Genomic DNA, 26,212 nt, shown 5'->3' with positions numbered 1-26,212 from the left:
AGTTACAAGTCAATGAGAAAGGAAAAGAAGTTTCAGCCATTCGGAATCTTCTCCTTTCTCTTACGATAGTCTTTAAGTACTTTTTCGCGCTCTGCTGGTGTTGCAGATAAGAGCCATTTGCTAAACTGAACTTCTTCCATACCCATGGAACGGGCAAGTAGGCTGTACTGGTTCTTTTTGCGGATCATTATAGGATTGACAGATCCTGCATTCTCCTTCCCAGTTATGGTATCTGATTTCTTCTTCTCAGCAGTTGAAATCTTTGGTTGACGCGGAGGGTAATCTAAATGTATGGTCTGTTCTTTCTTCTCTTTGATCTTTGCCGGTCCAAGGTTAACAATGTCTTCATACCGATGAGCATATACAATACCTATGCGTCAAAAAGGTCAAATGAAATTGAGCAATAAAAATCAAACACCATTGTATTTCTGTATACTACAACTTCAGTATTGCTGCCAAAAAAGAAAAGTTGCGAAAAAAAGATAATAGATTGTCAACTACTTCAACAGATCAGTGAAATTTTAAGGTACAACAGTAAAGCGGATTTTCAAAGAGAACTATATCCATCCTCTATTCCATCTTATCAAATAACCAAATTTAAGGTGAGTAGTAACAAAGCGATAGAACTCCTACCTTGCGTTCTAGAAATGCAAGGTTCAACCTTTCAGGTATACCTTTCCCTTTCCCTGTGTCTTATCCAATCTCAAAAAGAACTAAAAATGTCAAATTTGTTAAAGAATCACTTAGCTTTACTAAGAGGAAGGAGAATAATGGAAAGGAGAGAGTGTAGCACGGGATCAGGAGGGATGATCTACTATGTTCCATCTTCCAATTATGTCCTACTCCCTTCGTCTATTTAGCAGCTGATTTTGACTAGGCACGAAACTTAAAGTGTAAATTTGACTCGTATTATATATCAGTAATGAATAAGAAAAAGGTAAAGGTTGAAAAGTTAAATTGATAAAGAGACATGCCATACCAAATTTTAAAGTTAAATAATCTAAGAAACTTCTTGTATAGAAAAGGAATGATATCAAGAAAGTTTGTTGTATGATTAAGGACAGAGGAAGCTGTATTTTCCTTCTTTCCTTTCAGGATGATCAATATTTAAGTTAGAACAATGTTGACGCTCCTTTTCTTTTGGAGAGAAATTTTACTTCGGGTGCCTACATAGTCAGTAGTCACCGTTCTTTTCTTTCCCCTTGGTTCCAATAAAGGACCTTCAGAGCAATTATCATTTATCAGAAACCAATAAGAAATGGACTCACCAAGGTCTTCAAGCGCTGGAGCAACTGCTGTGCATTCCTCTTCTTTACGTTTACTGCTTTCAGCTTCCACAAAAGATGCTGTAGTTATTTCTTTCTCAGGAACAAAATACATCCCACGTACATTCAAGTCCTCCTTTGAGTGAGTTCCATCATTTTTTTTTCTGTTCTTTTCATGCAATTCAATGATCTCACTTGTGAAGAGCTTGTCAGATAAATCTCTGAAAAGATTGCATATTCCAAATAGCTCCCCTTGAAACTCCTTGCTATCCTGAAAGTTGCAGCATGAATAAGTAACCATTTCCAGCTGGAAGAATGACACAAAATTGAAACTTAGATCCTAGAAAACAAACAAAGAAAAATGACTTTCAACCTGAACTCCCTCGAAATAGCGTTTTTCCATATTTCCAGAGACAGCAATGTTTGATAACTGCTGTTTGTAGACCTGACGAGTGTAGACAAGTTCTTCAAGAGAACCAGCAGCAAGTAGGCGGAAAACAATAACATGCCGCTTCTGTCCAAATCGAAATGACCTGTCCTGGGCCTGCAGATCGTGGGCAGGATTCCAGTTTGGATCAAATATCACTACACGATTCGCGCTAACAAGGTTGAGGCCAAGGCCACCAGCTTTTGTTGATAATAGGAATACCTAAGATGAGGAGGACATCAAAATACAGAAATGATAAAGAGCGGTAAAGTTCGATTGTGTTCTAAAATTGAATTTCCAATTTTCTATTCCACATAAATAAAGAGAACTGGGCCTAAATAGAGCAAAATTGGACACAAAAGCGGATAATATAGCCAACCCCAACTAACTTTGGGTCGAAGAGCTGATTGATTGATTATTTTACTAATATCTACCTGTTTGCTTGGACTGGAGTTGAAGTCATCAACTAGAGACTGGCGCAGGCCAGTTGGGGTGGACCCATCAAGTCTTGAAAAACCATAGCCTTTGCGTATAATAAATTTCTCAAGTATGTCCAGCATCCTGCTCAGGACAAAATTATTATGTTAAAAAAGGGAGAATTAGGACTAAGGAAAGAATGGCATGTCTGAAAAGCTTTGCAATAAATGCAACAGGTATATTTTATAAGCACAAAGCATCTCCTTGGCTGACTCTTGCTGTTTCCAGATTCCATTGGAACCGGGTTGCAAAAACAAGAGAAATAGAGAAATATATCTAGTAAACCAAGAATGGGATCTTACTTATCTGAAAAAGAAAAAAAGGATGGGGATCCTCATTAAAATCATTTACAGCCCTCAGGTTGTTATGAGAGTGCACGACTACCAGAGATCTGAGAGGAATTTTTTTTGTGACGTTAGAGTACTTTTAATCCAAGATGCGGTTAGGAGTAGCAAAATCAAACAGCAACTTTTAAATAATCAGACAATGAAAACCGGACCATTCCTCAATTTTAAGCATCAGACAGAAATAAACACAGCTTAATAATCTTGAAAGAAAAGGAAAAGGAAGTGCACCGAAGGGTGTCATTTAGTGGTCAATGAAGTGGACTGCAAATCTTGGAGATTAGGGTTCAAAGCCCAACGGAGACCAAAAAGGCTACGTGCTTTCTTCCCATCTGCCTAAGTTTTGATGGGTAGAGTTACCTCATACTTATGTTGGCAGGAGTAGCCTGTACCTAGTGAAACAGTCGAGGTGCGCACAAGCTGGTCCAGACACCACCATTATAAAAAAAAAAAAGAGGAGGAAAATAAAGTAATCCCTATATTAAGAAATATCAAATGAAATTGTATGGCTAAAAAGTTTAACTTAGAGAAGTTTCATCTTTCAATTGGTTACAAGTACTATCTTCAAGGAGATAACCATTAGACTATCACAAAAATTCTTGGACTCGGTTAGCCCATCATTGGATTAATTTGACATATCCGAAAGAACAAAACCACCGTTGGTCTAATATCCAAATAAAGCAGAAAAAATATGTTACTCATGCAGTCTTTTGAATTAATAACATGTGACAGACAATAATAGAGAAGAGGAATCAATAGAGTAGTTAAAATATCACCATAAAAGATGAGTGTATGATTATCATGACTGAGGACAACAACAAAAAGAACGGATTCAATGTATTAAACTACAAAATAATTGGACTTCTTAAATCTCCATCACAAAAGAAAGGAAAAATCATATTGTTAGCCAAGCACCTAGCTTTCTGCAACATTCGCATATATTAGGAGTTCAAAAGGTTAAAAGAACTGAATACTGACGTTGCACCTTACAGAATAGCTGAAAAGAAGAATCTTGTCACTTTGTGAAACCCAAGAGGACATTAGTTTCTCCAATGCTCTCATTTTCCCGCAATGTTCAACATTACTCAAGCCCAAGAAGCTCTTATTTTGAGTACTCCCTCCAACCAAATCAACGTCCTCACCAAATACAGCAGCAGCAAATTCTGCATCTCTTCTTTGTTTATCTGGATCATCCCTTGGATTAGGCTTGATAAGTTCCAAATGGTTGCTTATCTGCTTGGAGAGCTCCAAAAAGTGAGGATACAAAATGATGCAAGAGAGGGACGGAAAATAATTTCAAAAGAAACTAAGATGTAGGATTGAAGGGGTACCAGTTTTACAAATATCTACAAAGTTAAATGAAATAAACAAGTGACGCCCACTCCATACTCTACCAGACAACCAAAAATCATTATGTTTGAAGGTAACATGTGATACATTATTCGTGTGTCAGTCCCGTCACATAGCAAGTGAAAAGTACTGTAAGAGAAGTCTCAATGCGCTTGAAAGGCTTTAAGTGCGAGCATAGGAGTAAGAATTGATTGGTCTAATAAAATTGCCAGACTAATAGAAACATGACATGTCAGTGAGCTCCATACTAGCAGCAGCTCTGAGGTGGTAAGAGGTCTTTAATTTTCAAGAATTTTTCCTTCGCCTTATTCTTCCTTTTATCCTTTCCTGATGATAACGGTGTCCAAGTGAGCTTGCGCGCACCTCAACTATTCCACCGAGTACCCTCTATCTCCCACCAGCACAAGCACTGGGTAACTCTGTCCACATATGCTTAGGGGGAAAAGAAAAAATCACCTAATGTTTTTTGTCTCTGCTGAGATTTGAACTCTGATCTCCAAAATTTGCACCCATTTTCCTCGAGTCTTCTTTTCTCTTGTTTTAATAATTGTTCTTTTATAAGAATTAAGTGAGATTAAAAATCTGAATTCAGAGACCAAAAAAGAGGGATCACACATTCAACATTCAAGTTGATAAGTTGAAACAACATTGGTTAATTACTTCATTTATGCATCACCTAAAACTGAGGGTTTCTAGATATTCAGCTTTTTCCTTCTCTATATCAGATGACTCATATTGCATCCAGCAACCTATCTCATTTTCTTTCACTATAGGTGCTTATCTCTAGTGCAATAATTTTACTTAATAGAAACTACATAACTTACATTGAGATTACTTTTCCTACATCATTAACCATCACGGAATCATTGTACGAGTGATCAACAGATAACCAAAAGAAATTCTTTAGGGATAACCTGCTGGAGCTTGACGAGACATGGAAGAACGAGGCAAAAAGGGCAGTGATCACAACCATCTGGATTGTCCCTGTGAAGGTAAGGCCAGATGACACCATCTGAAGCGGTTCGCCTGCAACATTCGACTTGCTTGAGAGGGCTTCCACAGCTGCAAGGCACATCCTTATTGATAAGGCATTGTACATCAGGTAACAGTAGCATTCTCTGATAAACCCGTTTTTGCAGTTCGCTCATCGCACAAAAAACAACATTATCTTCCTTCCCTAACATGAGATGTCCAATAGTTTCCTCTTTTGTCCTTCTTAACAAATATTTGCGCAGAACTGATACTAAGTGTTGTTTCCGCTCATCAGCAACTCGAACAAATCTATCTGGAGCACTTGATCTCTGTCCATGTTTAAGGGGCTCCTCATAAAACTCTCGGAAGTGGTCACGTGTCCCCAAGCAACCAGGTATCACCCAGTCAAACAGATTGAACAATTCCATTAATCTGTTCTGCATTATTGTTCCTGTAAGACCATAACGTTTTGGGGTCTTTATTGCTAAACATGCCTCGTACAGTTTTGATTTCTCATTCTTGAGTCGATGTGCCTCATCAACAATCACAATCTCCCATTCAATAGCTGATAAAATTCTTCCATGGATTCTGTATGTATCAAAACTGGTTATAAGTATCTCCACTCCACGTGCTTCTAGTTTGTCAATCATTAGATCACGGTTTGGCCCGTGATAAATACAAACACTAAATGTTGCCCACTTGGAAAACTCATTTTCCCAGTTGTTGATCAAAGAAGAGGGACAAACTATTAGTACAGGTCCCATTGTTCTTCGGCGTTCCTTCGAGACTGATGATTCAGGTAAATCTCCATCCTTGCCATATACAGCAGCTAAGAATGCGATGCTTTGGATGGTCTTACCAAGTCCCCTGTTCCAAATTTATGCACACATAAACAATAAGAAAAAGGTGGGGGGAAGAAGGAAAGGCAAGGATAAGAGACATTATAATCACACAATTAAAATTTAAAAGATGACACATTATATTAGCATTAAAAATTGTATATCATCTCCACCATAACAACCAAGAAGAGATGCACAAATAAAACTCACATATCATCTCCAAGAACTCCTCCGTGATTATTCCGATACAAGCTATACAAAAATTTCACTCCTTCTCGTTGATGCTCCAAAAGCCTACAGTTTATAGATGCTGGAACCTGAAAAAGAAATAAAGGAAATTGCTACATAAGTAGTCAATCATTATTACACATCATAAACTGGACAAAGAAGCAAGTTTGAATTTATTTCACCAGGTAACAAACGTGACTACAAGGGTGTTTGGCTAAGCTTATAAGCTGGTTAAATTGACTTATGAGCATTATTTGGCTTATCTACGCGTTTGATAAACATTTAGAATGCTTATAAGCCAAGTGATTACAAGCCAAAATCAGTCAAAGGCCAAGTTGGTCACCCCCAACTTACGGTCTTTCAGCTTATAATCACTTTTAGTTTGACCTAAACTATTACTATATTATCCTTAACATATACTCCCTCCGTCCACTATTGTTTGTCAGGATAAGGTCTGGCACAACCCTTAAGAAAAATTTAATATAAGGTGCAATTTGACTAATATAACCCTACTATCAATCATTATGAAAATTGGTCTTCATTAATAGCCTATTGAACTAAAGAATACCTAGTCTTAAATGTATTTTTACCGTGCAATTTTACATTTAATACTGTTGTTTGTTAGGAGTATTAAATGCATAAAGACTAAAGCAATCAAAAGTGAACTAAAGAATACCAAAAGTCTACCCAGATATTATAAAGAATACCAACAGTCTACCCAAATAACTTTCCAATTTATAGAGTAACTTAAGCTAACTAAGGGCATTTCTTAAAAGTTTTCTTGCTACTTTAAAATGGTTTGTACTTTTTGAAAAATGTAAAAATAACTTTCTCACATTAAAGTAGTATAGTAACTTTAAAATGATCAGTACTTTTTGAAAGTAGTTATGTAATTATTAAGGGCAAAATTGGAAAAAAGTGACTAATTAATCCTTGATTGTTTAAATTGTCAATTAATTTTGGACAGCTATTTTTAGTATACCTGACAAACAATAGTGGACGGAGGGAGTATTTTTAATTCTCAAAATATCTTTCCCAAAATAGAACCCCTAAATTTCTATTCATTCTATATTCATCATTTCTCCTTTTCTTTGGAAAGATACTTCTGAATTTGTAATTCTACTAAAATTTTAAGAGTGTTTTTGTCATTTTACCGTTCCTCTGTTAACCCCATCCATACCACATGGCATCCCAACCCACCACACAGACCCTCCTTCTTCCACCACCACCCAAAGTCACCTACACCTTCATCCTATATTCCATCACTGTCAGCATAAATCATCTACCCGTCTTTCATTTCCTTAGAAATGAAAACTAACAGATGATGGACTCGAACTATCAATGAAATCTCCTGCCGCTCTTTCTCTCCTTTCGCCGATCAATTGTAGATTTTACCCTCTAAATCCGCCGTCTAAAGTTATATATTTCTGTAGTTATTAGCTACGAGTTTCAAAATGTTTTATTCTAATATCTCTTCTTTTTTAAAAAAAAAAACTTTTTTACATTAACTTGCTAGTAACAAATTCTCTTGTACTTCAGCCGAGAAGAGGATCTCTCCATAAAAACAGAATGGATCAGTATGAAAATATTCAATATAATCTTCCTGTCAAATAGAGGTAGAACAATAGATGAATAAACTAAATTGACTAAAATTTCTTGCAAAATTATCATCCACTTATTCATTGACAGATTCAGACATCATCAATTAAAAAAAAGTCTCAAAGGACACGCAATATATTGATATTTTGAAAAGTTTCTGCTACTCGTAGACCAACACAAAAAAACAAAAAACAAATATATATTAGATTCAACTTCATAATTGAAGTTATAAAGAAATGAAAGATGGGTAGATAATACATATCTGTTGAGCCTAGGGTCTATCGGAAACAACCTCTCTACCTCACACAAGGTAGGATTAAGGTCTGGGCACACTCTACCCTCTCCAGACTCCACTTGTGGAATCACACTGTGTATGTTGTTGTTGCTTGGGTAAATAATCTATGTTGGTGGTGATGGTATATAGGATGAAGGTGTTACTGACTTTGGGTGGTGATGATAATAGAAGATTTGATGTGAGCTCATTGGTGTGGTGAGTTGGCATGTCATATGGCAGTTCCGCTAAAATGGATGAGGTTAACGGAGGACAGGCAAATTTCAACCACTTTTGTGACGGTAGGGGCATATATGTACCGATACTATAACGGAGTGTAACATTAAACCTTTGTATAACCCTTTTCCCTTTATTCTATTTACGCAAAACTTATCAATCACATTCCAATGAGGGAGCTATCGCGATCCTAATGTCTCGATCAACGCCTAAGATAAATCAAAGCATCAGAATGTTCACATACAACCAATAAGCAAACATCACATGATCTTAAATTTCCTAGATTAACCTCAGGCAGACTATCCAAATAGAATCAAAATTGTAACTTTCCTAGATATGTATGATCATATTGCTTCATTATGCCTTTAAGTAAATGAAATAGAACAAATAGTTAAACAAATGATTATAAAAATTGAATCTTGACGATACGGGTCTGTGAAAAATCACCTGGACAAGAGATTTTTCACCCAGTGAAGACAGAACCAACGGCTCATACGGTCCTGCTTGATCTAACAATAAAGAATCCAACTTGGGTCTCCCAAACCCAATTCCCTTTTCTTCTTCTTCTTCTACCACTTCTTCCTCCTCTGATTTTTCATATTTTCTCTTCAAATCAAAATGATTCTGCTTTTTGGGGGTTTGGGGTTGGTTTTGTAGCAGAGAAGTGTGATCTTCGAGTCGTAAAAGCTGCTGAGACAAAGAAGATTTTGGGGGTTTTCTAGGGTTTACAGATTTGGTGTCAAAATTGTAAGAAGTTGATGAAGATTGTGAAAATGATTGATTGGTACAAGGCTTGAGCGTCTCCTTGAAGGTGTTCAAAGACATGGGGAACTGAAAATCTTGAAATTTTGTGAGGAACTGTTGTTTTTTTTTCTTTTCAAATTGAAGGGCTTTTATTGTTTCCACAAAGAAGAGAGATACCACTACTCACTACTACCCTTCCGTCTTAATTTATTTATCTGATTATGTTTTAATATGAAATTTATTTATATGATTCGAATATGTACGGATGAGATGTATGAATGTTCCAATATAAAGGTGTAAGACATTGGCTATGGATAATTTGAGGAGCTAGAGTTAGATCAAAGAAATTTTGGGAGGTTATTAGACACAATGTGACAAAACTCCAACTTACCAAGTACATGATGAGCAGGTTATGGAGGACGCACATTCGGATAAAAGGTTAGTTAGATATAGTTAAATGTTGTTTCGTTTATCTCTTGTACTATTAGTCATCATATTGATCTTACAATTTCTTGTCCTTTGAGTTTAATTGTTATCGTTATTTTTCGTACTTCGATTATCGTATTATCTTGTTATGAATATTGTTCGTGATTATTTATCAGGTTGCCTATAGGCTATAGTAGCTTATCATGCCTTTTAAATTTTTATTATTTTTTATGTATTACTTTGGACTATTTTTTTTCTTGAGTTGAGAATATATCGGAAATAATTTCTCTACCTCCAAGGTATATATGAGTAAGGTCGTACACTCTACCCTTTTAAAATTTCATTTGGTGGGATTACACGGGTATGTTATTAATATTATAAAGATTTTTTTTCAATCTTATGATATTAAATTAAATATATGTAGAAAATATCAAAATATCCTTTAATACGTAATCTTAAACATGTGATGAAAAAAAATTAAAATTAAAGTTATAAAAAATAGAAGAGATCTTATTTTTTAAACATACTAAAGGAATATAAGATGGACAAATAGAATCACAAAAATTAGAAAATATACGATTTTTATTCATTCATTGTGAAGTATTATTCAAATTATATCTTTTCTCGTGTAGTGTCTTTTCAGAAAAAATAATTAGTAGTATTCATTTTTGTTCACACCTCCTAAAACTCAATATATTCAAAGTTAAAGTTTTTATTTATAGCTGATGTAAAACTTAAATATATGTATATCATTCATATATATTTATTTATATATTATATTATAAATATAAATTAAAGGATTAAAGCATATGATTACGAATCATGACGTCGGATATTATATCAAACAAATAAGTCATATATGTGGAAACATTATGGTCATTGGTCAACCCTTTTTACCTTGGAAGATTTTTTCAACATTAATCAGCTTAGTAAGCTTTTATCTCTAGATAGATTTTTTAATAGAAAGTTCATTAATTTTTTCCATGAGTTTCATATGAAAATAAAATCCTAAGTGTTGACAATTGGAAAATATTTGACTGCATTTGGTGCAGATTTAAGTTTCAATCCACTTAAATACATTACATTAGTATCTGGTATTTTCTTCGTTGAATTTTACTTGCCATATTTTATTTTTTGATAGTCAAACTAGGTAGATTTTGATCATCACTTTAATAAAATATATTTTTGTTAAATTATATTAACATGAAAAGAATAACTTATAATATTTTGAATATAGTTTTTGAATATCTAATTTGTAAAATATTAAATTAATTTAGTTCAATTTAGATTAGTCAAATTAACTCTAAAAGATAGCATGACAAGTAAAAGTAAAAGTAAACGAGGAGAATATAATTTATCAATTAATTATAGCTAATAGTATGTGTTCTTATCACAATTAATTAGACTATTTTTTCGAAGCTATTTAATTTCTTGAATATTTCAGTAAGTGGAATATCAACAACATTTATAAGGGTAAAAGGCGGAATCATGACGAGAAGTTACTATATTCTAAATTAATATTAATTTGTATATATTCAATTAATTTTAGGACTAATATAAATTTTAAATCAAGATTATTAAATTCGATCGAACTCGGAACTTTACCATTCTCCTTCATTCTGCCTCTGCTGGCTGCTAATGCATGCACAAGTCCACAAATAGCTTCTAATATTACCACTAGTAGCAATAAAAAAAATGGACAGCTAATGCATTAAAGCTTTTACTATATGAGTAATAATATTTCTACTAATAATAGTTTTCTCAATTTTATTGTTGTGAGTATAATCCGTCTGAGAGAAAAAAATAACCACAATTATGTATTTATAATTAATAATATTTAGCAGTTGCTTGATTCATAGGATGTTTCAAGATTAAATTTATGCTTCAAATAATTTTATATCAATTTAGTATATGATAAATTCATAATGAAACAAAATATATAAATTTAATCCTAAATACTCCAAAACTTCAAGTTTTATTATCTCACTTTACAGGTGGGACAAATTATAGTTCAAAGATTATAATCCTAAAATTATAATTTCGGAATAATTTAATCAACAAGTCAAACAATCCATTTGGTAACAAGGAAAATATTTGTCATCAAAATTTATTTTAAATCTCAAATATGAAAGGCCAGGTGTGTGAAAACGTTTTTATGGGAAAATAACAAACAATTGATTGATTAATTAAGGTAATTCATGATAAATAAAAATACACAAATTCCCAGCTAAGACTTTCCATATACTTACACAACGGTAATATCATTTACCTTCCTAATAATAATTAATGCAGATTAATTATTTTTCCCTCTTTTTAAACCCCACACAATTCTCTATTTTCTTCATCTCAAACACATTTTGCAATTTTAATAATTTTCTTCTGAATTGAATTTTCTCATTTCTCCCTTTGTTCTTAGTTTGGATCTACATATACACATGGATTCTCTTTCATTTGTTGGCTTTTTCTTTGCGTTCTTTTTGAGTTTAATATGTTCGTCTCAAGGCTACACGTTCTATGTTGGTGGTAAAGAAGGTTGGGTTTTAAAGCCGTCTGAATTCTACGATCATTGGGCCAGAAGGAATCGCTTTCAAGTCAATGACACTATTGGTAAACTTTTCCCCTTTTCTTTTTTCATCGTTGAATTTAATATTTAGATCTGTGAGTCTAGAGCAAGATCATATATCACTTCAGCTAATATATACGGATTTTTTTCCCGTATATATGTAAGTGATTCATCAAAATTAACATTATACTTTTTATATCCTAGAAACATCATAAATTATAAATTCTAGATCACCCTATACGTAACACTTCGAATTGATCATTTTTGTGTTATTATTTTTTCAAAAACATTAAATTATGTATCGAGAGATTGAGTACGAGATAAAGGGTATCTCCAATTTTCTTTTATTTATCGAGAGTTTAGTTTAGCGTCACAATTATTTTTATTTTTATGTTGGAGAATTCTTAACAATATTTATTTTTTGAAAAGTACGGAAAAAAATGTTCTCTTTATTTGATTGGATTGCAAAAAAAAACTTTTAGATTGTTGAGTCACAAACGAAAACAAACAAACGTATAAAGCAACGAAACCATCATAGAATTTTTTAACTCCTCCCGAAAAATGAAGGATGACAAACATATTATTTTTAGTTTAAATTTTATGCAATGACGATGAAAAAATAGCTTACTAGATAGTTATCTGTCAAATCTCTCCTAATAGAATAATTTGGTAAAACCTTAATTATATTACCAAAATGTTTACTAAGGTAACTACTGGTCAATTTCTTAATTGTGTTAATTTAGTAGTACACATAATTAGATTACCAAAATGTTTACTAAGGTAACTACTGGTCAATTTCTTAATAGTGTTAATTTGGTCTACACATAATTATATAATCAAATTGCTTACTAAGGTAACTACACTGTATATTTTTTACGTTGTCAGTGTATATAAGTTTCGTTTTTTTGGGTGCAGTATTCAAGTACAAGAAAGGGTCAGATTCAGTTTTAGTGGTCCATGACAATGATGACTATTTAAAATGTAACAAAACAAGCCCAATCCATCATTTAAAAGATAGCCATTCTAGATTGAAATTTACAAGGAATGGCCGATTTTATTTCATCAGTGGAAAAGACGATAACTGTGAGAAAGGCCAGAAGGTTCTAGTAGTTGTCATGTCGCCGAATCACCACAAATCTCCATCGCCGGCGAGTTCTCCGGTGACCACCCCGACTCCTCCACCGGAATCTGCTTCACCAGCTCCAGCGCCGGCGGCATCGGCGGCTGCAGTGGATGTGAGCTCATCAAATGTTCTGTTTGGGGTTTTTATCAGTTTGATTGCGGCAGCTGTTTTTCTGTAATTTGATTAGTTTGCGTTAATTTTGGTTTTATTTAATGTGTTTGGCTACTCTAAGTTCTATAGTTGTTGTGTTATGATAATTACTTTCATTAAGATATAATTCGTAGTTTTATGGTTGATTTTGTTTTTTTTGCTAAATTTAGATGCATGGTTAAACATGTGTCTTTATTTATTTATTTATTATGAGATGTTACTTGTTAGTGTCAAAAATGAAATACTTGCTAAATAAACGTGGGCTGAATATTTATGAGACTTTTCAGTGGCCAAGACCAAAAATGAATTAGAGATTTTTAATTTTTTTAATATGTTTTTATTCAAAGTCAGATTTTTCTAATTTTTTAAGATGCAAAGTAATTTGTAAATTTGAAAATATTTTGAGAGGCAAATCATTTGTGTCGGATTTTAAATTTATAAACCAAACCAATAAAACTTCGATTTTTCAACCTCGGATTTTTTCAGATTTTTCAGTTTTTCGGGTTGTTTTGGGTTTTTCCGATAAAGTATTGATACAAACATATAATTTACTTGTACTTCAAATATTTATTTAGTTCTATCAAAATACAACTATCTAAGGTGTTTATTAAAAAAATAACACAAAATATGATATGATTAATGACACTAAAATATCTAACAAAAATAATAATCATGAAATCGCTTAAAACAAATATTGCACTTAACAAGTCATAATGAAAATGATCATAATTTAAAAATACTAAATCATGCTAAAATAAGTTTAATAAGTATTAGTTACATGACGAAATATTAAAGGAAATTAAAATTAGATTATGTATATTAATTGTCTAAACTAATGTAAAAACTAAAGAACAAATATTCAATATTATTATCATTCTTAGTGTTGAATTGATTTTCTTTTTGCATTAGTATTAATTTGATTTTGATTTAAGCTTTATTATAATTACCAATATTTGTGGACTATAATCGTTATTGGAACATTCAGAATTACTAAGTTTACAAAACTTGAAATAATAATAATTAAAAGAATAAAAACTATAAAAAAAAGTATAAGAAATATTAAAATTATATCAAAGTAAATATTTTATGTATAAATAAAATTTTAAAATTATTATATAATGTTGGGTTGGTTTGGTCTCGGGTTATTTTTTTTTAGTTAAAACCAAACCAACCCAAATATAGTCGGATTTTTTTCCAATACCAAACCAAGTCAAACTAAACCACTAGTCGGGTTTTTTTTCCGGTTTGACTTAGTTTGCGATTTGGTTCGATTTTGTACACCTCTATATGCGCCCCCTACCATTACAAAATTGGCACACATATGCCCCTTACCCAGGGGCGGAACTAGCATAGAGTTAGGGGTTCAACCAAACCCCCTTCGGCGGAAAATATTACTATTTATACATGGTTAACATTGTTTTTTATGTATATATAGTAGATGTCGAACCCCCTTCGATTAGTTCGTGGTTTACTTCTTCAGATTTTGAACCCCATTATTAAAAATCCTAGCTTTGATACTGCCCTCACCGTTTCAAAAGTTGCTCAGATATGTCCCTACCGTTACAAAAGTGATAAAATTAATTTTAAATTATTTTTTTGATTTTAATATTTATTTTTTTATATATATTTTGACATTTTTCACACATAAATTATTTTTTGACTTTTTTGATTATTATTATTTGAGTTTCTTATTCTTATTTCAATTTTTCTTTCATTCTTTAGTGTAAAATAAGAGAAATAAAAAGAAAGATGTGTGAATGAAAAAAAAAAGTAAAACTATTTTTTTTTCTAGTGTAATTAATTTAGTATTTATATCTATAAATTTTTTAGGATATCTATAGTAAAAATTATAAGAAAATAAGTGAAAAAAATAAATTTGACCGTCAAAATAATAAATTCAAATTAGCTGTTGAATTAAAAAAGTAAAAAAAAACGTGTGAGAAGGATAAAATATATCCCTACATGGGTATTTTTTCACTTCCGTTAGAGGAAAAGGGTATATGTGAGCCATTTGTGTAACAATAAGGTATATATGAGCCACTTTTGTAACGAGGGGTATATCAGCTTTAAATGACAAAATTTTCTTTTTAAAAATAAAACGTATAATAATTTTATCATTATTAAAAAATGAGATCTCTTAAATTTGAAGGCCTAAGACGGAAGTCTTATTTTAAAGGCATAACTATGTACAATAAGAATTTAAATTGAGGATTTATCAAAATAACCTCAAAATAAGGTATGAACAACTCTACCCTTCTTAAGCAAAGGCGGACCAAAGATTTGAAAGTAGCAAGGATATATACTACTGGTATGTGACTACAAAATAAAATGTTACAAAATTCTTAATGTCTATATTGAGTATTCACCCATAAATATGTAACTGGCCCATAAATGGTAATTACTAAATGGTTTAACAAATTTAATTACATCATCTTCCAATTTCAGGTAAACAAAAATTCATGTTATACACTCATAGTATGTACTAATTCCATATCACCAATAATAATTATTATGCCTCAGATCTATTATTTCAGCGCAAAAAATAAAAAGAAAAGGAAAAAGGATCGAAGAACTAGCCTAAACTAAAACTAAATCGAATAAAATTCGATATAATAGTAGTAAGATAAGTGTAAAATATATTTTAGTTTTCTGTTGTATATTAGTTGTTTAGTTTCTTCTTTACACATTCTTTATAGTATGTTTGGATGATTGTTACCTATATTATTGTGTTGTTAGTTTAAATACATTATTTGTTTTGATTGTTACTTAAATTTTATTATATATATCGTTAAAATATATCATTTGACAATGACAAAAAGTCTCATTTTATGTAATGATTGATTTGGTCATGTGATCAACCATTACTTTTTTTTTCTCATTTTATCTTTACTTATTAAATAATAAATCTATTTTATCTTTTATTCTACCTTTTATAGTTGTCCTATCCCGTATCCTAGCGATACAAAAGTGAATGGATACAAGTGATACAACTGTATCAACATGTACTTGTCGAATACATCCTATTTTATTTGTTGATATGATTTGTATTTTATTGAATACAGCGTATATAAACATGTATTCATCCGCTCTCTAGCATCTCTCATCTCTTATCTATGTATCAGCTTGTTGATCATGTATGTATCAAATACAACCACTATCAACTTGTATATATCAGATTGTATTTAGTTATATCAACATAATGTATCCTCTCTCTAGCATCTCCTCTCTCTCTCTCTCTCCCCCTCTCTCTCCCAAATCTCACTCGTCTCCCTTCTCTCCCGCCCACGGCCCAATCTCTCTCACTCTCTCCCAAGTCAATGAATATACAGTAACATACACATTGTATATAAATATATACAAAATACATAGAGTAGCATATTTGTATGTATTTTATGATTCCATAATAGTCTCTATATTGTTGCCAGGGGTGGAGCCAACATATTGTTAGGGGGGTCCATCTGAACCCTCTTCGGTGGAAAATATTACTATTTATATATGGTTAAAATTATTTTTGTGTATATATAGTCGATGTTGAACCCCCTTCAGCTAGTTTGTGTGTGTCTTCTTTAGATTTTAAACTTCTTATTGAAAATCCTGACTCCACCACTAATGGTAGAAAGTAAATTTTGACTCATTTTGTAACAATATATTAAGGACTATCTTAAAGAGTAGATAGATGTCGATATGAGTGTTAATTGTAAGGTTGAATTATAAATTAAAGTGATTGCGTAACGAAATTAAGAAGTTGATGTTTTACCCTTAGTGGTGTACGTTTCCACTTTTAAACATCCTTTTACTCACTCCATTTTATTTTATTTTGGCCCTAGTGAAAAAAAAGTTAGTGTTTCATTTTATTTATGAGCAACTTTCACATATAGCAAATATAAAAATCATATTTGTATGTTACAGCTATAGTTTGCATAATTACGCTTCATAGCAAACTTTATGTTTGTTAGGACTATTAATATGTATATTTATACATAAACAAAAGAAGCAATTGTATAATCTGTTTCGGTATACATATACAAAAGAATCAATTGTATAATCTGTGTTTGTATAAAGCAAGAAAGAGAGAACGACAAAAGAAAACTGGGCAGGGGAAGACTTGTATTTGTATAATCATAAGTGTATAGGACGAAAATATATGTATTTGTATATACAATTTTCTCTCGCTTTATACAAACACAAACGCAATTTATACATTTGTGTTTGTATAAAGTGAGAGTGGCGAGCGAAATCTGGGAGAGTGGCAAACGAGATCTGGGAAAGGGGAGAGAGGGGAACGAAAAAATATGTATATATACAATTTTCTCTCGCTTTATACAAACACAAACGCATTTTATACATTTGTGATTGTATAAAGTGAGAGAGGCGAGGAGAGACTGTCCAGCGAGAAACGAGAGTGGCGAGCGAGAAATTCAAGGAGAGAGGTGAAATGACAACAGTTTGCTACGGGTTACAATTAAATCAAACTGTGGTTATAGCATTTAATTTGAATTAATAGTTTGCTATTTTATACAATTTTTTCTTTATTTATTCATTTCAACAAATCAAAAGACTTTTATTACTTTTTTTTGTATTAACATAGTATTAAATAACTATATAAAATAATAGCTTTCTTAAAGAGTGTGTCAGGTCGATAAGGATCAAGTGATATGAAGTGGAGGAGTAAGTTTTAGTTAATCTTTTAGAACCTGTTTGGAGATCCATTTTATTATTAATGTGAGTGCAGTTGAATTTAATTAGATATAGTTTCAAATGTTTGTTTGGCTAAATAATCATTTGATTAACATGAAATTATATATATAGTTGAAGAGGAGAAATTACCTTCTTCAATTCTCAAGGCAAATATGAAAATTGTAGGTAAATTCCTATGAGGATTTCTTATTTGATATTGCGACAATACTTGGAGTCGCAATACTTGCCTTATAATCAATATTAGGGACACAAGTCTTGATGATTTTCCAGAATCTTTTCGACAATTGTAATTGAAATCCTAAAAATCATTTATAACTTATTATATAATAATTTCAATAGTATGTTTTTAATCCAAAATTACTTCAAATTATCTCAAATCGTTTTTAATCCAAAATTACTTCAAATTATCTCAAATCAACTCCAAATTTAATATTCTAACCTTAATTTTTCCCTAATAATTAGTTCTCAAGCTTTCATTTTCATGGGGCATTATAAAGGTTGTACCATAAGTATAGCCATAGGAAATATGGGAATAATTAGTAACCACGTATATTAAATAATAATTGTGGAGAAACTTTGGTAATCAATCAAAATCACCCACCTAACTTGGTGTTAATCAATTAGTTTCATACTATTACTCAATTGTCTTGTAAAATTGTACCCCAGATTTCAAGAATTTTTGCAGCCCAAATTAAATAGGATTATGAAAAAGTCATACTTGTCCAATATTTCAGCTATATTTAGACCACGAGAGTAGTCTAGTGTCCTTATTGCATTTAATTACTTTGGGAAGATGAAGTGTCTCAATTGAAAATGTTGAGTTAATTTGAACACGTATATATTATATATGCTCATTTTATTGGGTAAAATTTATATGTATATTTAATGTGTTTTAACTCCACCAATGAATATAAGACTTGTTATATACTACCATAACTTTATATTTAATTATAATTAAGTGATGTATATGTTTATTTGGAAAAATGGTATGAAATAGTAAACTATTAATTCAAATTAAATGCTATAGCCATAGTTTATTTTAATTGTAATTCGCAGCAAACATCCCCTTTTTTCGTCATCTGATTCGGTATACAATTAGCCATTTTATACATTTCGGTATAAAATGTATAAAATGCGTTTGTGTTTGTATAAAGCGAGAGAAAAGTGTATATACAAATACGAATACATATATTTTTGTCCTATACACTAATAATTATACAAATACATATTTTATTACACAAATTACAATGTATAAATGAATTTATAAATATAAGACTTGTTATATGCTACCATAACTTTATATTTAATTATAATTAAGTGATGTATATTTTTATTTTTGTTAGCTATGATCAAAATTAGAGCCATCAAAACGGGCTTAGCCCATGGGACCGACCCAATTCAATTCGTTATTGGGGTAGGGTTGAAATATAATTTTTCAAGCCCATTTAAAACTAGGGCTTATAAGCCCGATCGATATAAGCTCTTGGCCCTTGAGGCTTGATCGGGGTCGGCCCATGAGCCAAATTTTTTTATTTAGGGATAACTTACAATAATCTCACTAGTACATAATCTAATTACTTAAATACACACTATGTTGTAATATTATGAATCTTACCAGATTTTGGTACGTCTAGATACATGTATCTCGAAATATATGAACTCAAAATTAGGTTAATTTGTTCTAGATACACTCTATCCAAGTAGATTCGCATGTATCTGAGATACACAGACAAATTTCGCGCCCTCGCTTCCCTCCCATCTTGCTTGTCACTCTCTTATCGACTATTTTGCAAATTAGACCATCCAAAGATATTAGGCTGTAATTATTTCTAAGAAAATAAGTAGAACCCCCAAGTTTCTTTGTCGTTTTCTCTCACTTTCTTTTGTTGTGGGTGAGAGAAATCGTGATTATGTGTTTGAAAAGAAAACAATCATCTATACAGATCACTATTTGTCTACTTATTGCATTAGTCACGTCTGTTTAAGGGGACAATATGAATAACACTTAAAATATTTATTTATGTTTAATTTGTCCAATCCAAGCAAATAAATATCTCCATCACATACTAAATTTTAAGCAAATCAAGAAAGACTTTTCCAACAAGCATTATTAGTTATTTCACACAAGAAGTTTGATTTTTTTTATTAGCCTTTGCCTATATATATACACACACTTTACATGCCAAATGCTAATTAAACAAAGTGTTATAGAGTAGCTCTCTTATTGTATCAATCAAGAACATGGATATAGCATTGGAAGAAGAAATATTTGAGCCAGCAAGTCCAAGCGCACAATATTTGAATAGCTCCAATTTATCACTTTCAGTAATTGCTGTTTTGGAATCAAAAATTCCAATTGAATATGAAGATTCACTTCCCATAAATTTACTCAAAGATGTATTTGTACCTATAAATCCAAGATTTTCCTCAATTATGGTGAGCTCTCTCTCTTGCCTTTTTTATATATTGTAAAGTCGTTTTCTTGCTTTTGTGTCAGCTCATGTTCTAAACGAGTCGCATATATCCTCTCTCACCCCATTTTGACTTATATGAATTTTTTTATATTTGCTATAGCTAATAAAAACTATTTTTTTAGATGATCCGTATGTAAAGAATGATTTAAAGGGCGAAAACTCTCTTCTCAGAGACACGATTCGTCAAAAAACATTATAATAAAAAATTATATATTATATATAAATTATTAAATTCACTTGACATGATTTTTTTTTTTTTTTTTGAATGACATAGATGGCTTTAAAGTTTGCTTTAGATATTGAGAGAACTAAAATTTTAAATATTTATTACAATTGAAAATTTGAATAATAGTGTAATACTCAAATTAATATTAGATTCTTAGCTTCCTATAATTTCATAGTAACTAATTATTCTAGAATAACTTATGTAACAATAACAAATGCAACATCCAATAGAAGTGAAGGGTAATTTTCTCGATTGAAAATTATATTGTGTAAATAAAACAAACATAAATGATTTTTCTTGCTTAATATTAGATAAGTTATTTAAATTTTGAAAACATTCTATATAGGTAGTAAGAAAAATAAAAAAATATTTTGAATCTTCTAACTTAAAATTAAATTTTTGGTCCAACACTTGTATTAGTGTGACATTTTTGTATTCATTAAATCTTTTCATTTTTGACTCTAGTGATCATATATTTTTATTTTCTCAAAATAGGTCACGGGCAAAAAAGGAACAAAAAAATGGAAGCGAGTAGAAGTGAACTATCAGGACCATATTAAAACCCCAATATTTCCAACTCAAAAACCAATCGAGTTCTATGATGAATGCTTCTCCACTTATATATCAAACTTAGCAATGGAAAAATTCCCGCAAAATCGACCACTATGGGAAATTCACTTATTCAAATATCCAACGAGCGATGCGGCGGGAAATATAATTTTCAAACTTCATCATTCACTAGGAGATGGTTATTCATTAATGGGTGCACTTCTTTCATGTTTACAACGAGTCGATAATCCTTCACTTCCACTAACATTTCCTTCCCGCCAAAAATCGAATTTCAATAATAATAACAAAGGGTATATTAGTAACTTTAAAATCGTACCTCGATTTTTCAAAGGGATTGTGAATACATTGTATGATTTTGGATGGAGTACATTGAAGAGCACTTTGATTGAAGATGATCGGACGGCGATTCATTCCGGTGTTGACGGAGTTGAGTTCCGATCGCCTGTTTTGGTTACCAACACATTTTTGCTCGATAGCCTCAAGCAAATTAAGACCAATTTGAACGTGGTAAGTATTCATTTCATCCTTATATATAAATATTTATTAAAAAGAAGAGCTTATAATTCGTGTTTTCATTTTTGCTAGAGTTTAACTTTTATATCATTGATATTACTATATATGGAATTTTTACTCTTATAAGAACATCTTAAAGATAATTATATATTCATGAAAAATGAAATTAGTAACCTGCAAAGTAAAATATAAAATCTCTTTATGTCAATCAAGTTAATATTTTTTTCCTCTATAGGTTCAGTCAAATTCAATAATTTTAATCCAAATTTTAATAACTTAAAAAAATTAGAAATTTAAATTCAAAAATTTTAAATTCTGATTCCGCCTTGAGTGACCAACATATACGATGATAAAGTGAGTTTGAATTATTGATTTGGTATGTACAGATCTTCAAATGAACTGCAAACATGTGTTTGTACTTTCTAGAAAATAAATAAATATATCACATTAATTGTCTAACCCATAGATGTTTTTTTTGTCAATGATCTATCTTATAAGTAGGTACATGATAGTGAAATGAAAATAATATACTTTAATTTGTTGTATTTATGTTACTTATTATATTTATTTAGGTTATCAACCAATGTTACTCCATTAAGTAAGATTATTTTTAATTACCTTAAGTGACAAAATAATTTGTTTCAATTGTTACTTAAATTTTACTGTATCGTTAATCTATCGTTATGTAACTATGAAAATGTAACGACTGATTTAGTGTGATTGTTGCATCATATTTTATCATTTACTCTGCCTTTTGTTGATGTACTGTGACATTATGTAATGACAGAAAATGATACAGTTTCTAACGGTTTCTTCCACCCACCCCTTTTTTTCAGACAATAAATGATGTGATAACAGGGATAGTGATATATGGAACAAGATTATACATGGAAGAAGTAAATAAAGAAACATGCAATGGAAAATGCAGTGCATTGGTTTTATTCAACACAAGGGCACTTGGTGGAAGTTATAAATCAGTTAGTGACATGATAAGGCCTAATTCTGATATGCCATGGGGAAATCATTTCACTTTTTTGCCTATCTCATTACCAAAATTAACTAATGATAAAAGTAATAATCCTCTTTATTTTGTTCAAAAAGCTCATAGAATTATAGACAGGAAAAGGAATTCTGCATCTGTTTGGCTTACTAGTAAATTGCTTGATTTATTGAGGAAGCTAAGAGGTCCTGAGGTATGTATGTCCTTTCTTTTATACTTTTTTTGTCTCACTTTATGTGACGTAGTTTGAATTAAAAATAATAATTCAAAAATGAAGACTTTCAGAAACTTGTAGCATTAACTATGCCATAACATGATTTGTATGACTACGTAGGCGTTCAGACATGTATTGGGTGATATTCGAAAAAATAATAATATGTGTGAACTGTGAAGCCAAACTTGAAAAATAATATATGAAAGTTGAAGTTTTGTATAGACGTGTATTTTATTTGAAAAAATGTTGAAATTTTGTTGAGTAAAAAAAAAATTGTACCTCATAATCAAAAACTAATAAAAATCAGTCTAATGTGTATCCAAACATTGTGTTGAAAATATTTTTTGAAAAAAAAAGGGACAACATATTCATGCATAGTACTAACATGTTATAACATTTGTGTGGCTATAATTTTTTTATATTAAGTGTAAATGGGAAGTATAATAATTATGTCCAAATTTAGGTATATTATTCATTTTCAGACGAGTTAATTCAATAGAAAAGTATGTCATATAAATTAAAAATTTCAGGCGACAGCTCGATTCATTCATGGGACATTGAAGAACACAAGCATGGCATTAACAAATATGATAGGGCCAGTGGAAGAGATGGCTTTGGCTAATCATCCTGTTAAAGGATTATATTTTGTTGTCACTGGTGCTCCACAGGTGTGTGCGCGATATACACATTATACATAATTTATACATTTATTGACTATTTTGTAAACTAGATCATTGAAAACTAAGCATTTGTATTTGTATGTTTATTTTGCAGAGTTGCTCAGTGACAATAGTGAGTTATGTGGATAAGCTAAGAATTGCAATAGTTGTGGAGAAAGATTTTATTGATCCAAATAAGTTGAAATATTGTATTGAGAATGCATATGAATCTATTTTCAAGGCTGCAATCAACTCTTCTAAAGTGGAAAAGTAGGACCAAATTCACAAAAATATGGTCTATCGGAAATAAACTTTGTGTACATTTTACCTTTCCAAGATCCTTCGTACAGGATTACAGCGAGTATGTTGTTGCAGTGTATTCACAAAAATGTATACATTTATCAAATTGTTAACAGGGTAATTGGGCCTAACTAATGGGCGCCTACAAATAAGATACTTAACAAGCAGTTCAATTTCTTGAAAACACAATTCATTTTTTCGATTCGATTGAACTCAAAAGTTTTTGTTTAAATAACATGTTTGTGTTAATAAAAAGTTGTTTAATATGCACAAATATTAAATATAGAATCTACTTATTGACAATTGAAATAATCAATATTCTAAAATTCATAGTCATAAGTTGAAATCCTAACTTTGATTATGAGTAAATAGATATAGAATGTTAAAAATTATGAATTTCGTAATTTAGGCAAGAAAGAGCCTTTTCTCCCACGTCTTGCGTTATTAGGGCCTCGTTTGGACATGATTTGAAATCAGATTGACTTGAATATTTGAATATGTAAGTTGGATTTCTTAAGATGTATTTTTCTCATAAACATGAAAACTTGTGAAAACTATCAAAATTTTCTTAACTCTTATACAATCTTACCAAATGAGTAATTATAGTTCATAAATAAGACATCAAAATATCCTAAAATGTCGCATTAATAAATCCTATATCTCTGTGTTTCTTTTATATATAAAGTAAATTCTTGGGATTACTAACTTTAAAATACACATAATTTTATATAGATGAACTCATAAATTTTCACATTTTCACTTTTTTCCAATTTAAGTTTCCACGTGTCGTGTAATTATAGGTGCTGACATCAGAGACTTGGCGCCAGGTCAGCCTAGCCAATGATCTCTTCCTCTGATTATTTTTTTCTGGATATACTCCAATCCTCATGTTTAATTTGCACAGTTATTCCATTTTTTTTTTAAAAATGTCCACGTTAGTTGTTATGTTTTTTCATTGTCGTTTTTTCTTTTCATAATTATGATGTGTTGCACTTGAACTGACGTTCCTTCGAAAGCAGTTTCTCTAACTCCACAAATAAGAATAAAGTTTGCATACACTCTACATTCCGTAGACTCCCATTTGTACGAAATTTCACTGAAAATAAATGCATAGTTTTCGTAGTTCTTGTCACAGCAGCTAAAGTGTTTTGGCTGTTATAGAAAAATCAATATATTTTTTTTGTTAATGTTAACAATTTTTTACGATGACATGCAGCATCCTTCATTATTGTAACTTTTTGTATTGTCATTTTCCAGATTACGTTTTATTAATTAATTAATGTATAGACATGGATAAACATCAATTAATAACCTACCACTTCTTTATTAATTGATAATTTTTATCACTTTTTGATCACTTTTACATCGTTCTATAAGCTTTATCGAACAAGCTTTCAATATTTTATTTTTCTTTTTTCAACTTTTCACCTGTTTTGTATGATGACTTTCAAAGATTAATAGATAAATGACATTTCTCTGTTATCCTCTCGTTATCCTTATTGACGTTTGATAATGTGTCTTCATCTTTTTTATCAAGATAATTTATTTTTTTATACAAATTGTACTTTCAACTTGTTTAATAAAAGTCAGTTTTACCTATTTAAACTATGTAGTAGTGATGGAGTTCAACATCTATTAATAGTTGTATCATCATGTATGAGAGATTTTTTTAATAGAAAATAGTACATTTTGTAAGACCCATGTCTTTTCAACCTCTCCCTTTCTCTTCTCACTCCTCCACCCCACCTTCTATTTACCCCTCTCTTTAATATGAAGTACTTGAGCTGGCTGTGAAGTGGGTGTCGCCGGCGCCGGCGTTGTCGGCGGTGGTTGACTCTGCTCCATTGGATTAGATAAATATTTTCAATGATTAATTGAGAGGTTTATCGGGGAGATGAAAAATTTTATGGTGTATGAGGTATGCCATGTAATAGTTGTATGAGGGACTTTTTTAATAGAAAAAAGTACATTTTGTAGGTCCCATGTCTTTTCAACCTCTCCCTTTCTCTTCTCACCCCTCCACCCCACCTTCTATTTACCCCTCTCTTTAATATGAAGTACTTGATATTATTATTTTTTAATTTTAATATATTTCATTACATAAATTTAAAATAATACAATAACAAGATCAAAGAAAAAAAATAGTAAGTACTATATTAAAATTAGCATTTCACTATTTCTTAAAATTAATATTTATTTTCCTTACCTTTTTTTATAGTTCATAATACTCATTTGTCAAAAATCAAATAGAGATACATATATTGATACTAATTTAAATTTGAAGTCAAATAATTACGTACTTAAAAATGTTAAACTAAGATGTGTGCACTTAATCTCATAAAAAAAATAATTGTTTTAGTTTTAGGATAAACATAAATAGTTATTTAAATTACATTAATCCATTCTTTTTTTTTTCATTTTACTCTCTCCATCATTTTATTCGATTATTTTTTTCTCAAAATTCAAGCTATAAAATGTATTTTTTTTCATATGCTAATATGATAAAAATTGCAACTTATAGTATTTTTGGTTGAATTGCAACT

General features: G+C 31.0%; 3 protein-coding genes across 3 annotated transcripts; 2 read left to right on the top strand and 1 right to left on the bottom strand.

Annotated features, from left to right (window-relative positions):
- Positions 1–18: 18 nt before the first annotated feature.
- LOC102603050 (switch 2) lies at positions 19–8,897 on the bottom strand. The gene is made up of 8 exons (XM_006367413.2): positions 8,457–8,897; positions 5,885–5,991; positions 4,778–5,702; positions 3,499–3,746; positions 2,127–2,253; positions 1,639–1,914; positions 1,269–1,536; positions 19–370 (listed from the first exon to the last, which is right to left on the bottom strand). The coding sequence occupies exons 1-8, from the start codon at positions 8,832–8,834 to the stop codon at positions 33–35; spliced, it is 2,667 nt and encodes an 888-aa protein (XP_006367475.1). The 5' UTR covers positions 8,835–8,897; the 3' UTR covers positions 19–32.
- A 2,717-nt stretch (positions 8,898–11,614) lies between these two features.
- LOC102578427 (early nodulin-like protein 1) lies at positions 11,615–13,180 on the top strand. The gene is made up of 2 exons (XM_015305443.1): positions 11,615–11,786; positions 12,628–13,180. The coding sequence occupies exons 1-2, from the start codon at positions 11,615–11,617 to the stop codon at positions 13,041–13,043; spliced, it is 588 nt and encodes a 195-aa protein (XP_015160929.1). The 3' UTR covers positions 13,044–13,180.
- A 6,587-nt stretch (positions 13,181–19,767) lies between these two features.
- LOC102602717 (O-acyltransferase WSD1-like) lies at positions 19,768–23,853 on the top strand. Its single transcript, XM_006367412.2, has 5 exons — positions 19,768–20,149; positions 20,909–21,490; positions 22,333–22,689; positions 23,241–23,378; positions 23,485–23,853. Exons 1-5 carry the CDS (start codon positions 19,955–19,957, stop codon positions 23,641–23,643), a joined length of 1,431 nt encoding a protein of 476 aa, XP_006367474.1. The 5' UTR covers positions 19,768–19,954; the 3' UTR covers positions 23,644–23,853.
- The last annotated feature ends 2,359 nt before the right edge of the window (positions 23,854–26,212 follow it).

The sequence above is a fragment of the Solanum tuberosum genome, unplaced genomic scaffold (assembly GCF_000226075.1).
Source record: "Solanum tuberosum cultivar DM 1-3 516 R44 unplaced genomic scaffold, SolTub_3.0 scf00760, whole genome shotgun sequence".
In the NCBI taxonomy this organism is placed as follows: domain Eukaryota; kingdom Viridiplantae; phylum Streptophyta; class Magnoliopsida; order Solanales; family Solanaceae; genus Solanum; species Solanum tuberosum.
Note: the sequence above shows the minus strand (reverse complement) of the source record. Positions and strands in the feature narration are given on the sequence as shown.

Coding starts and splice junctions, on each gene's coding strand:
- LOC102603050 (XM_006367413.2), bottom strand. CDS start 8,834: ATGTCTTTGAACACCTTCAAGGAGACGCTCAAGCCTTGTACCAATCAA. Junction 3,747..4,777: donor GTCTCGTCAAGCTCCAGCAG/GTTATCCCTAAA, acceptor CTCTCCAAGCAG/ATAAGCAACCATTTGGAACT. Junction 2,254..3,498: donor CTTTTCAGCTATTCTGTAAG/GTGCAACGTCAG, acceptor TGTCCTGAGCAG/GATGCTGGACATACTTGAGA.
- LOC102602717 (XM_006367412.2), top strand. CDS start 19,955: ATGGATATAGCATTGGAAGAAGAAATATTTGAGCCAGCAAGTCCAAGC. Junction 22,690..23,240: donor GGAAGCTAAGAGGTCCTGAG/GTATGTATGTCC, acceptor TAAAAATTTCAG/GCGACAGCTCGATTCATTCA. Junction 23,379..23,484: donor TTGTCACTGGTGCTCCACAG/GTGTGTGCGCGA, acceptor TTTATTTTGCAG/AGTTGCTCAGTGACAATAGT.
- LOC102578427 (XM_015305443.1), top strand. CDS start 11,615: ATGGATTCTCTTTCATTTGTTGGCTTTTTCTTTGCGTTCTTTTTGAGT. Junction 11,787..12,627: donor TCAAGTCAATGACACTATTG/GTAAACTTTTCC, acceptor TTACGTTGTCAG/TGTATATAAGTTTCGTTTTT.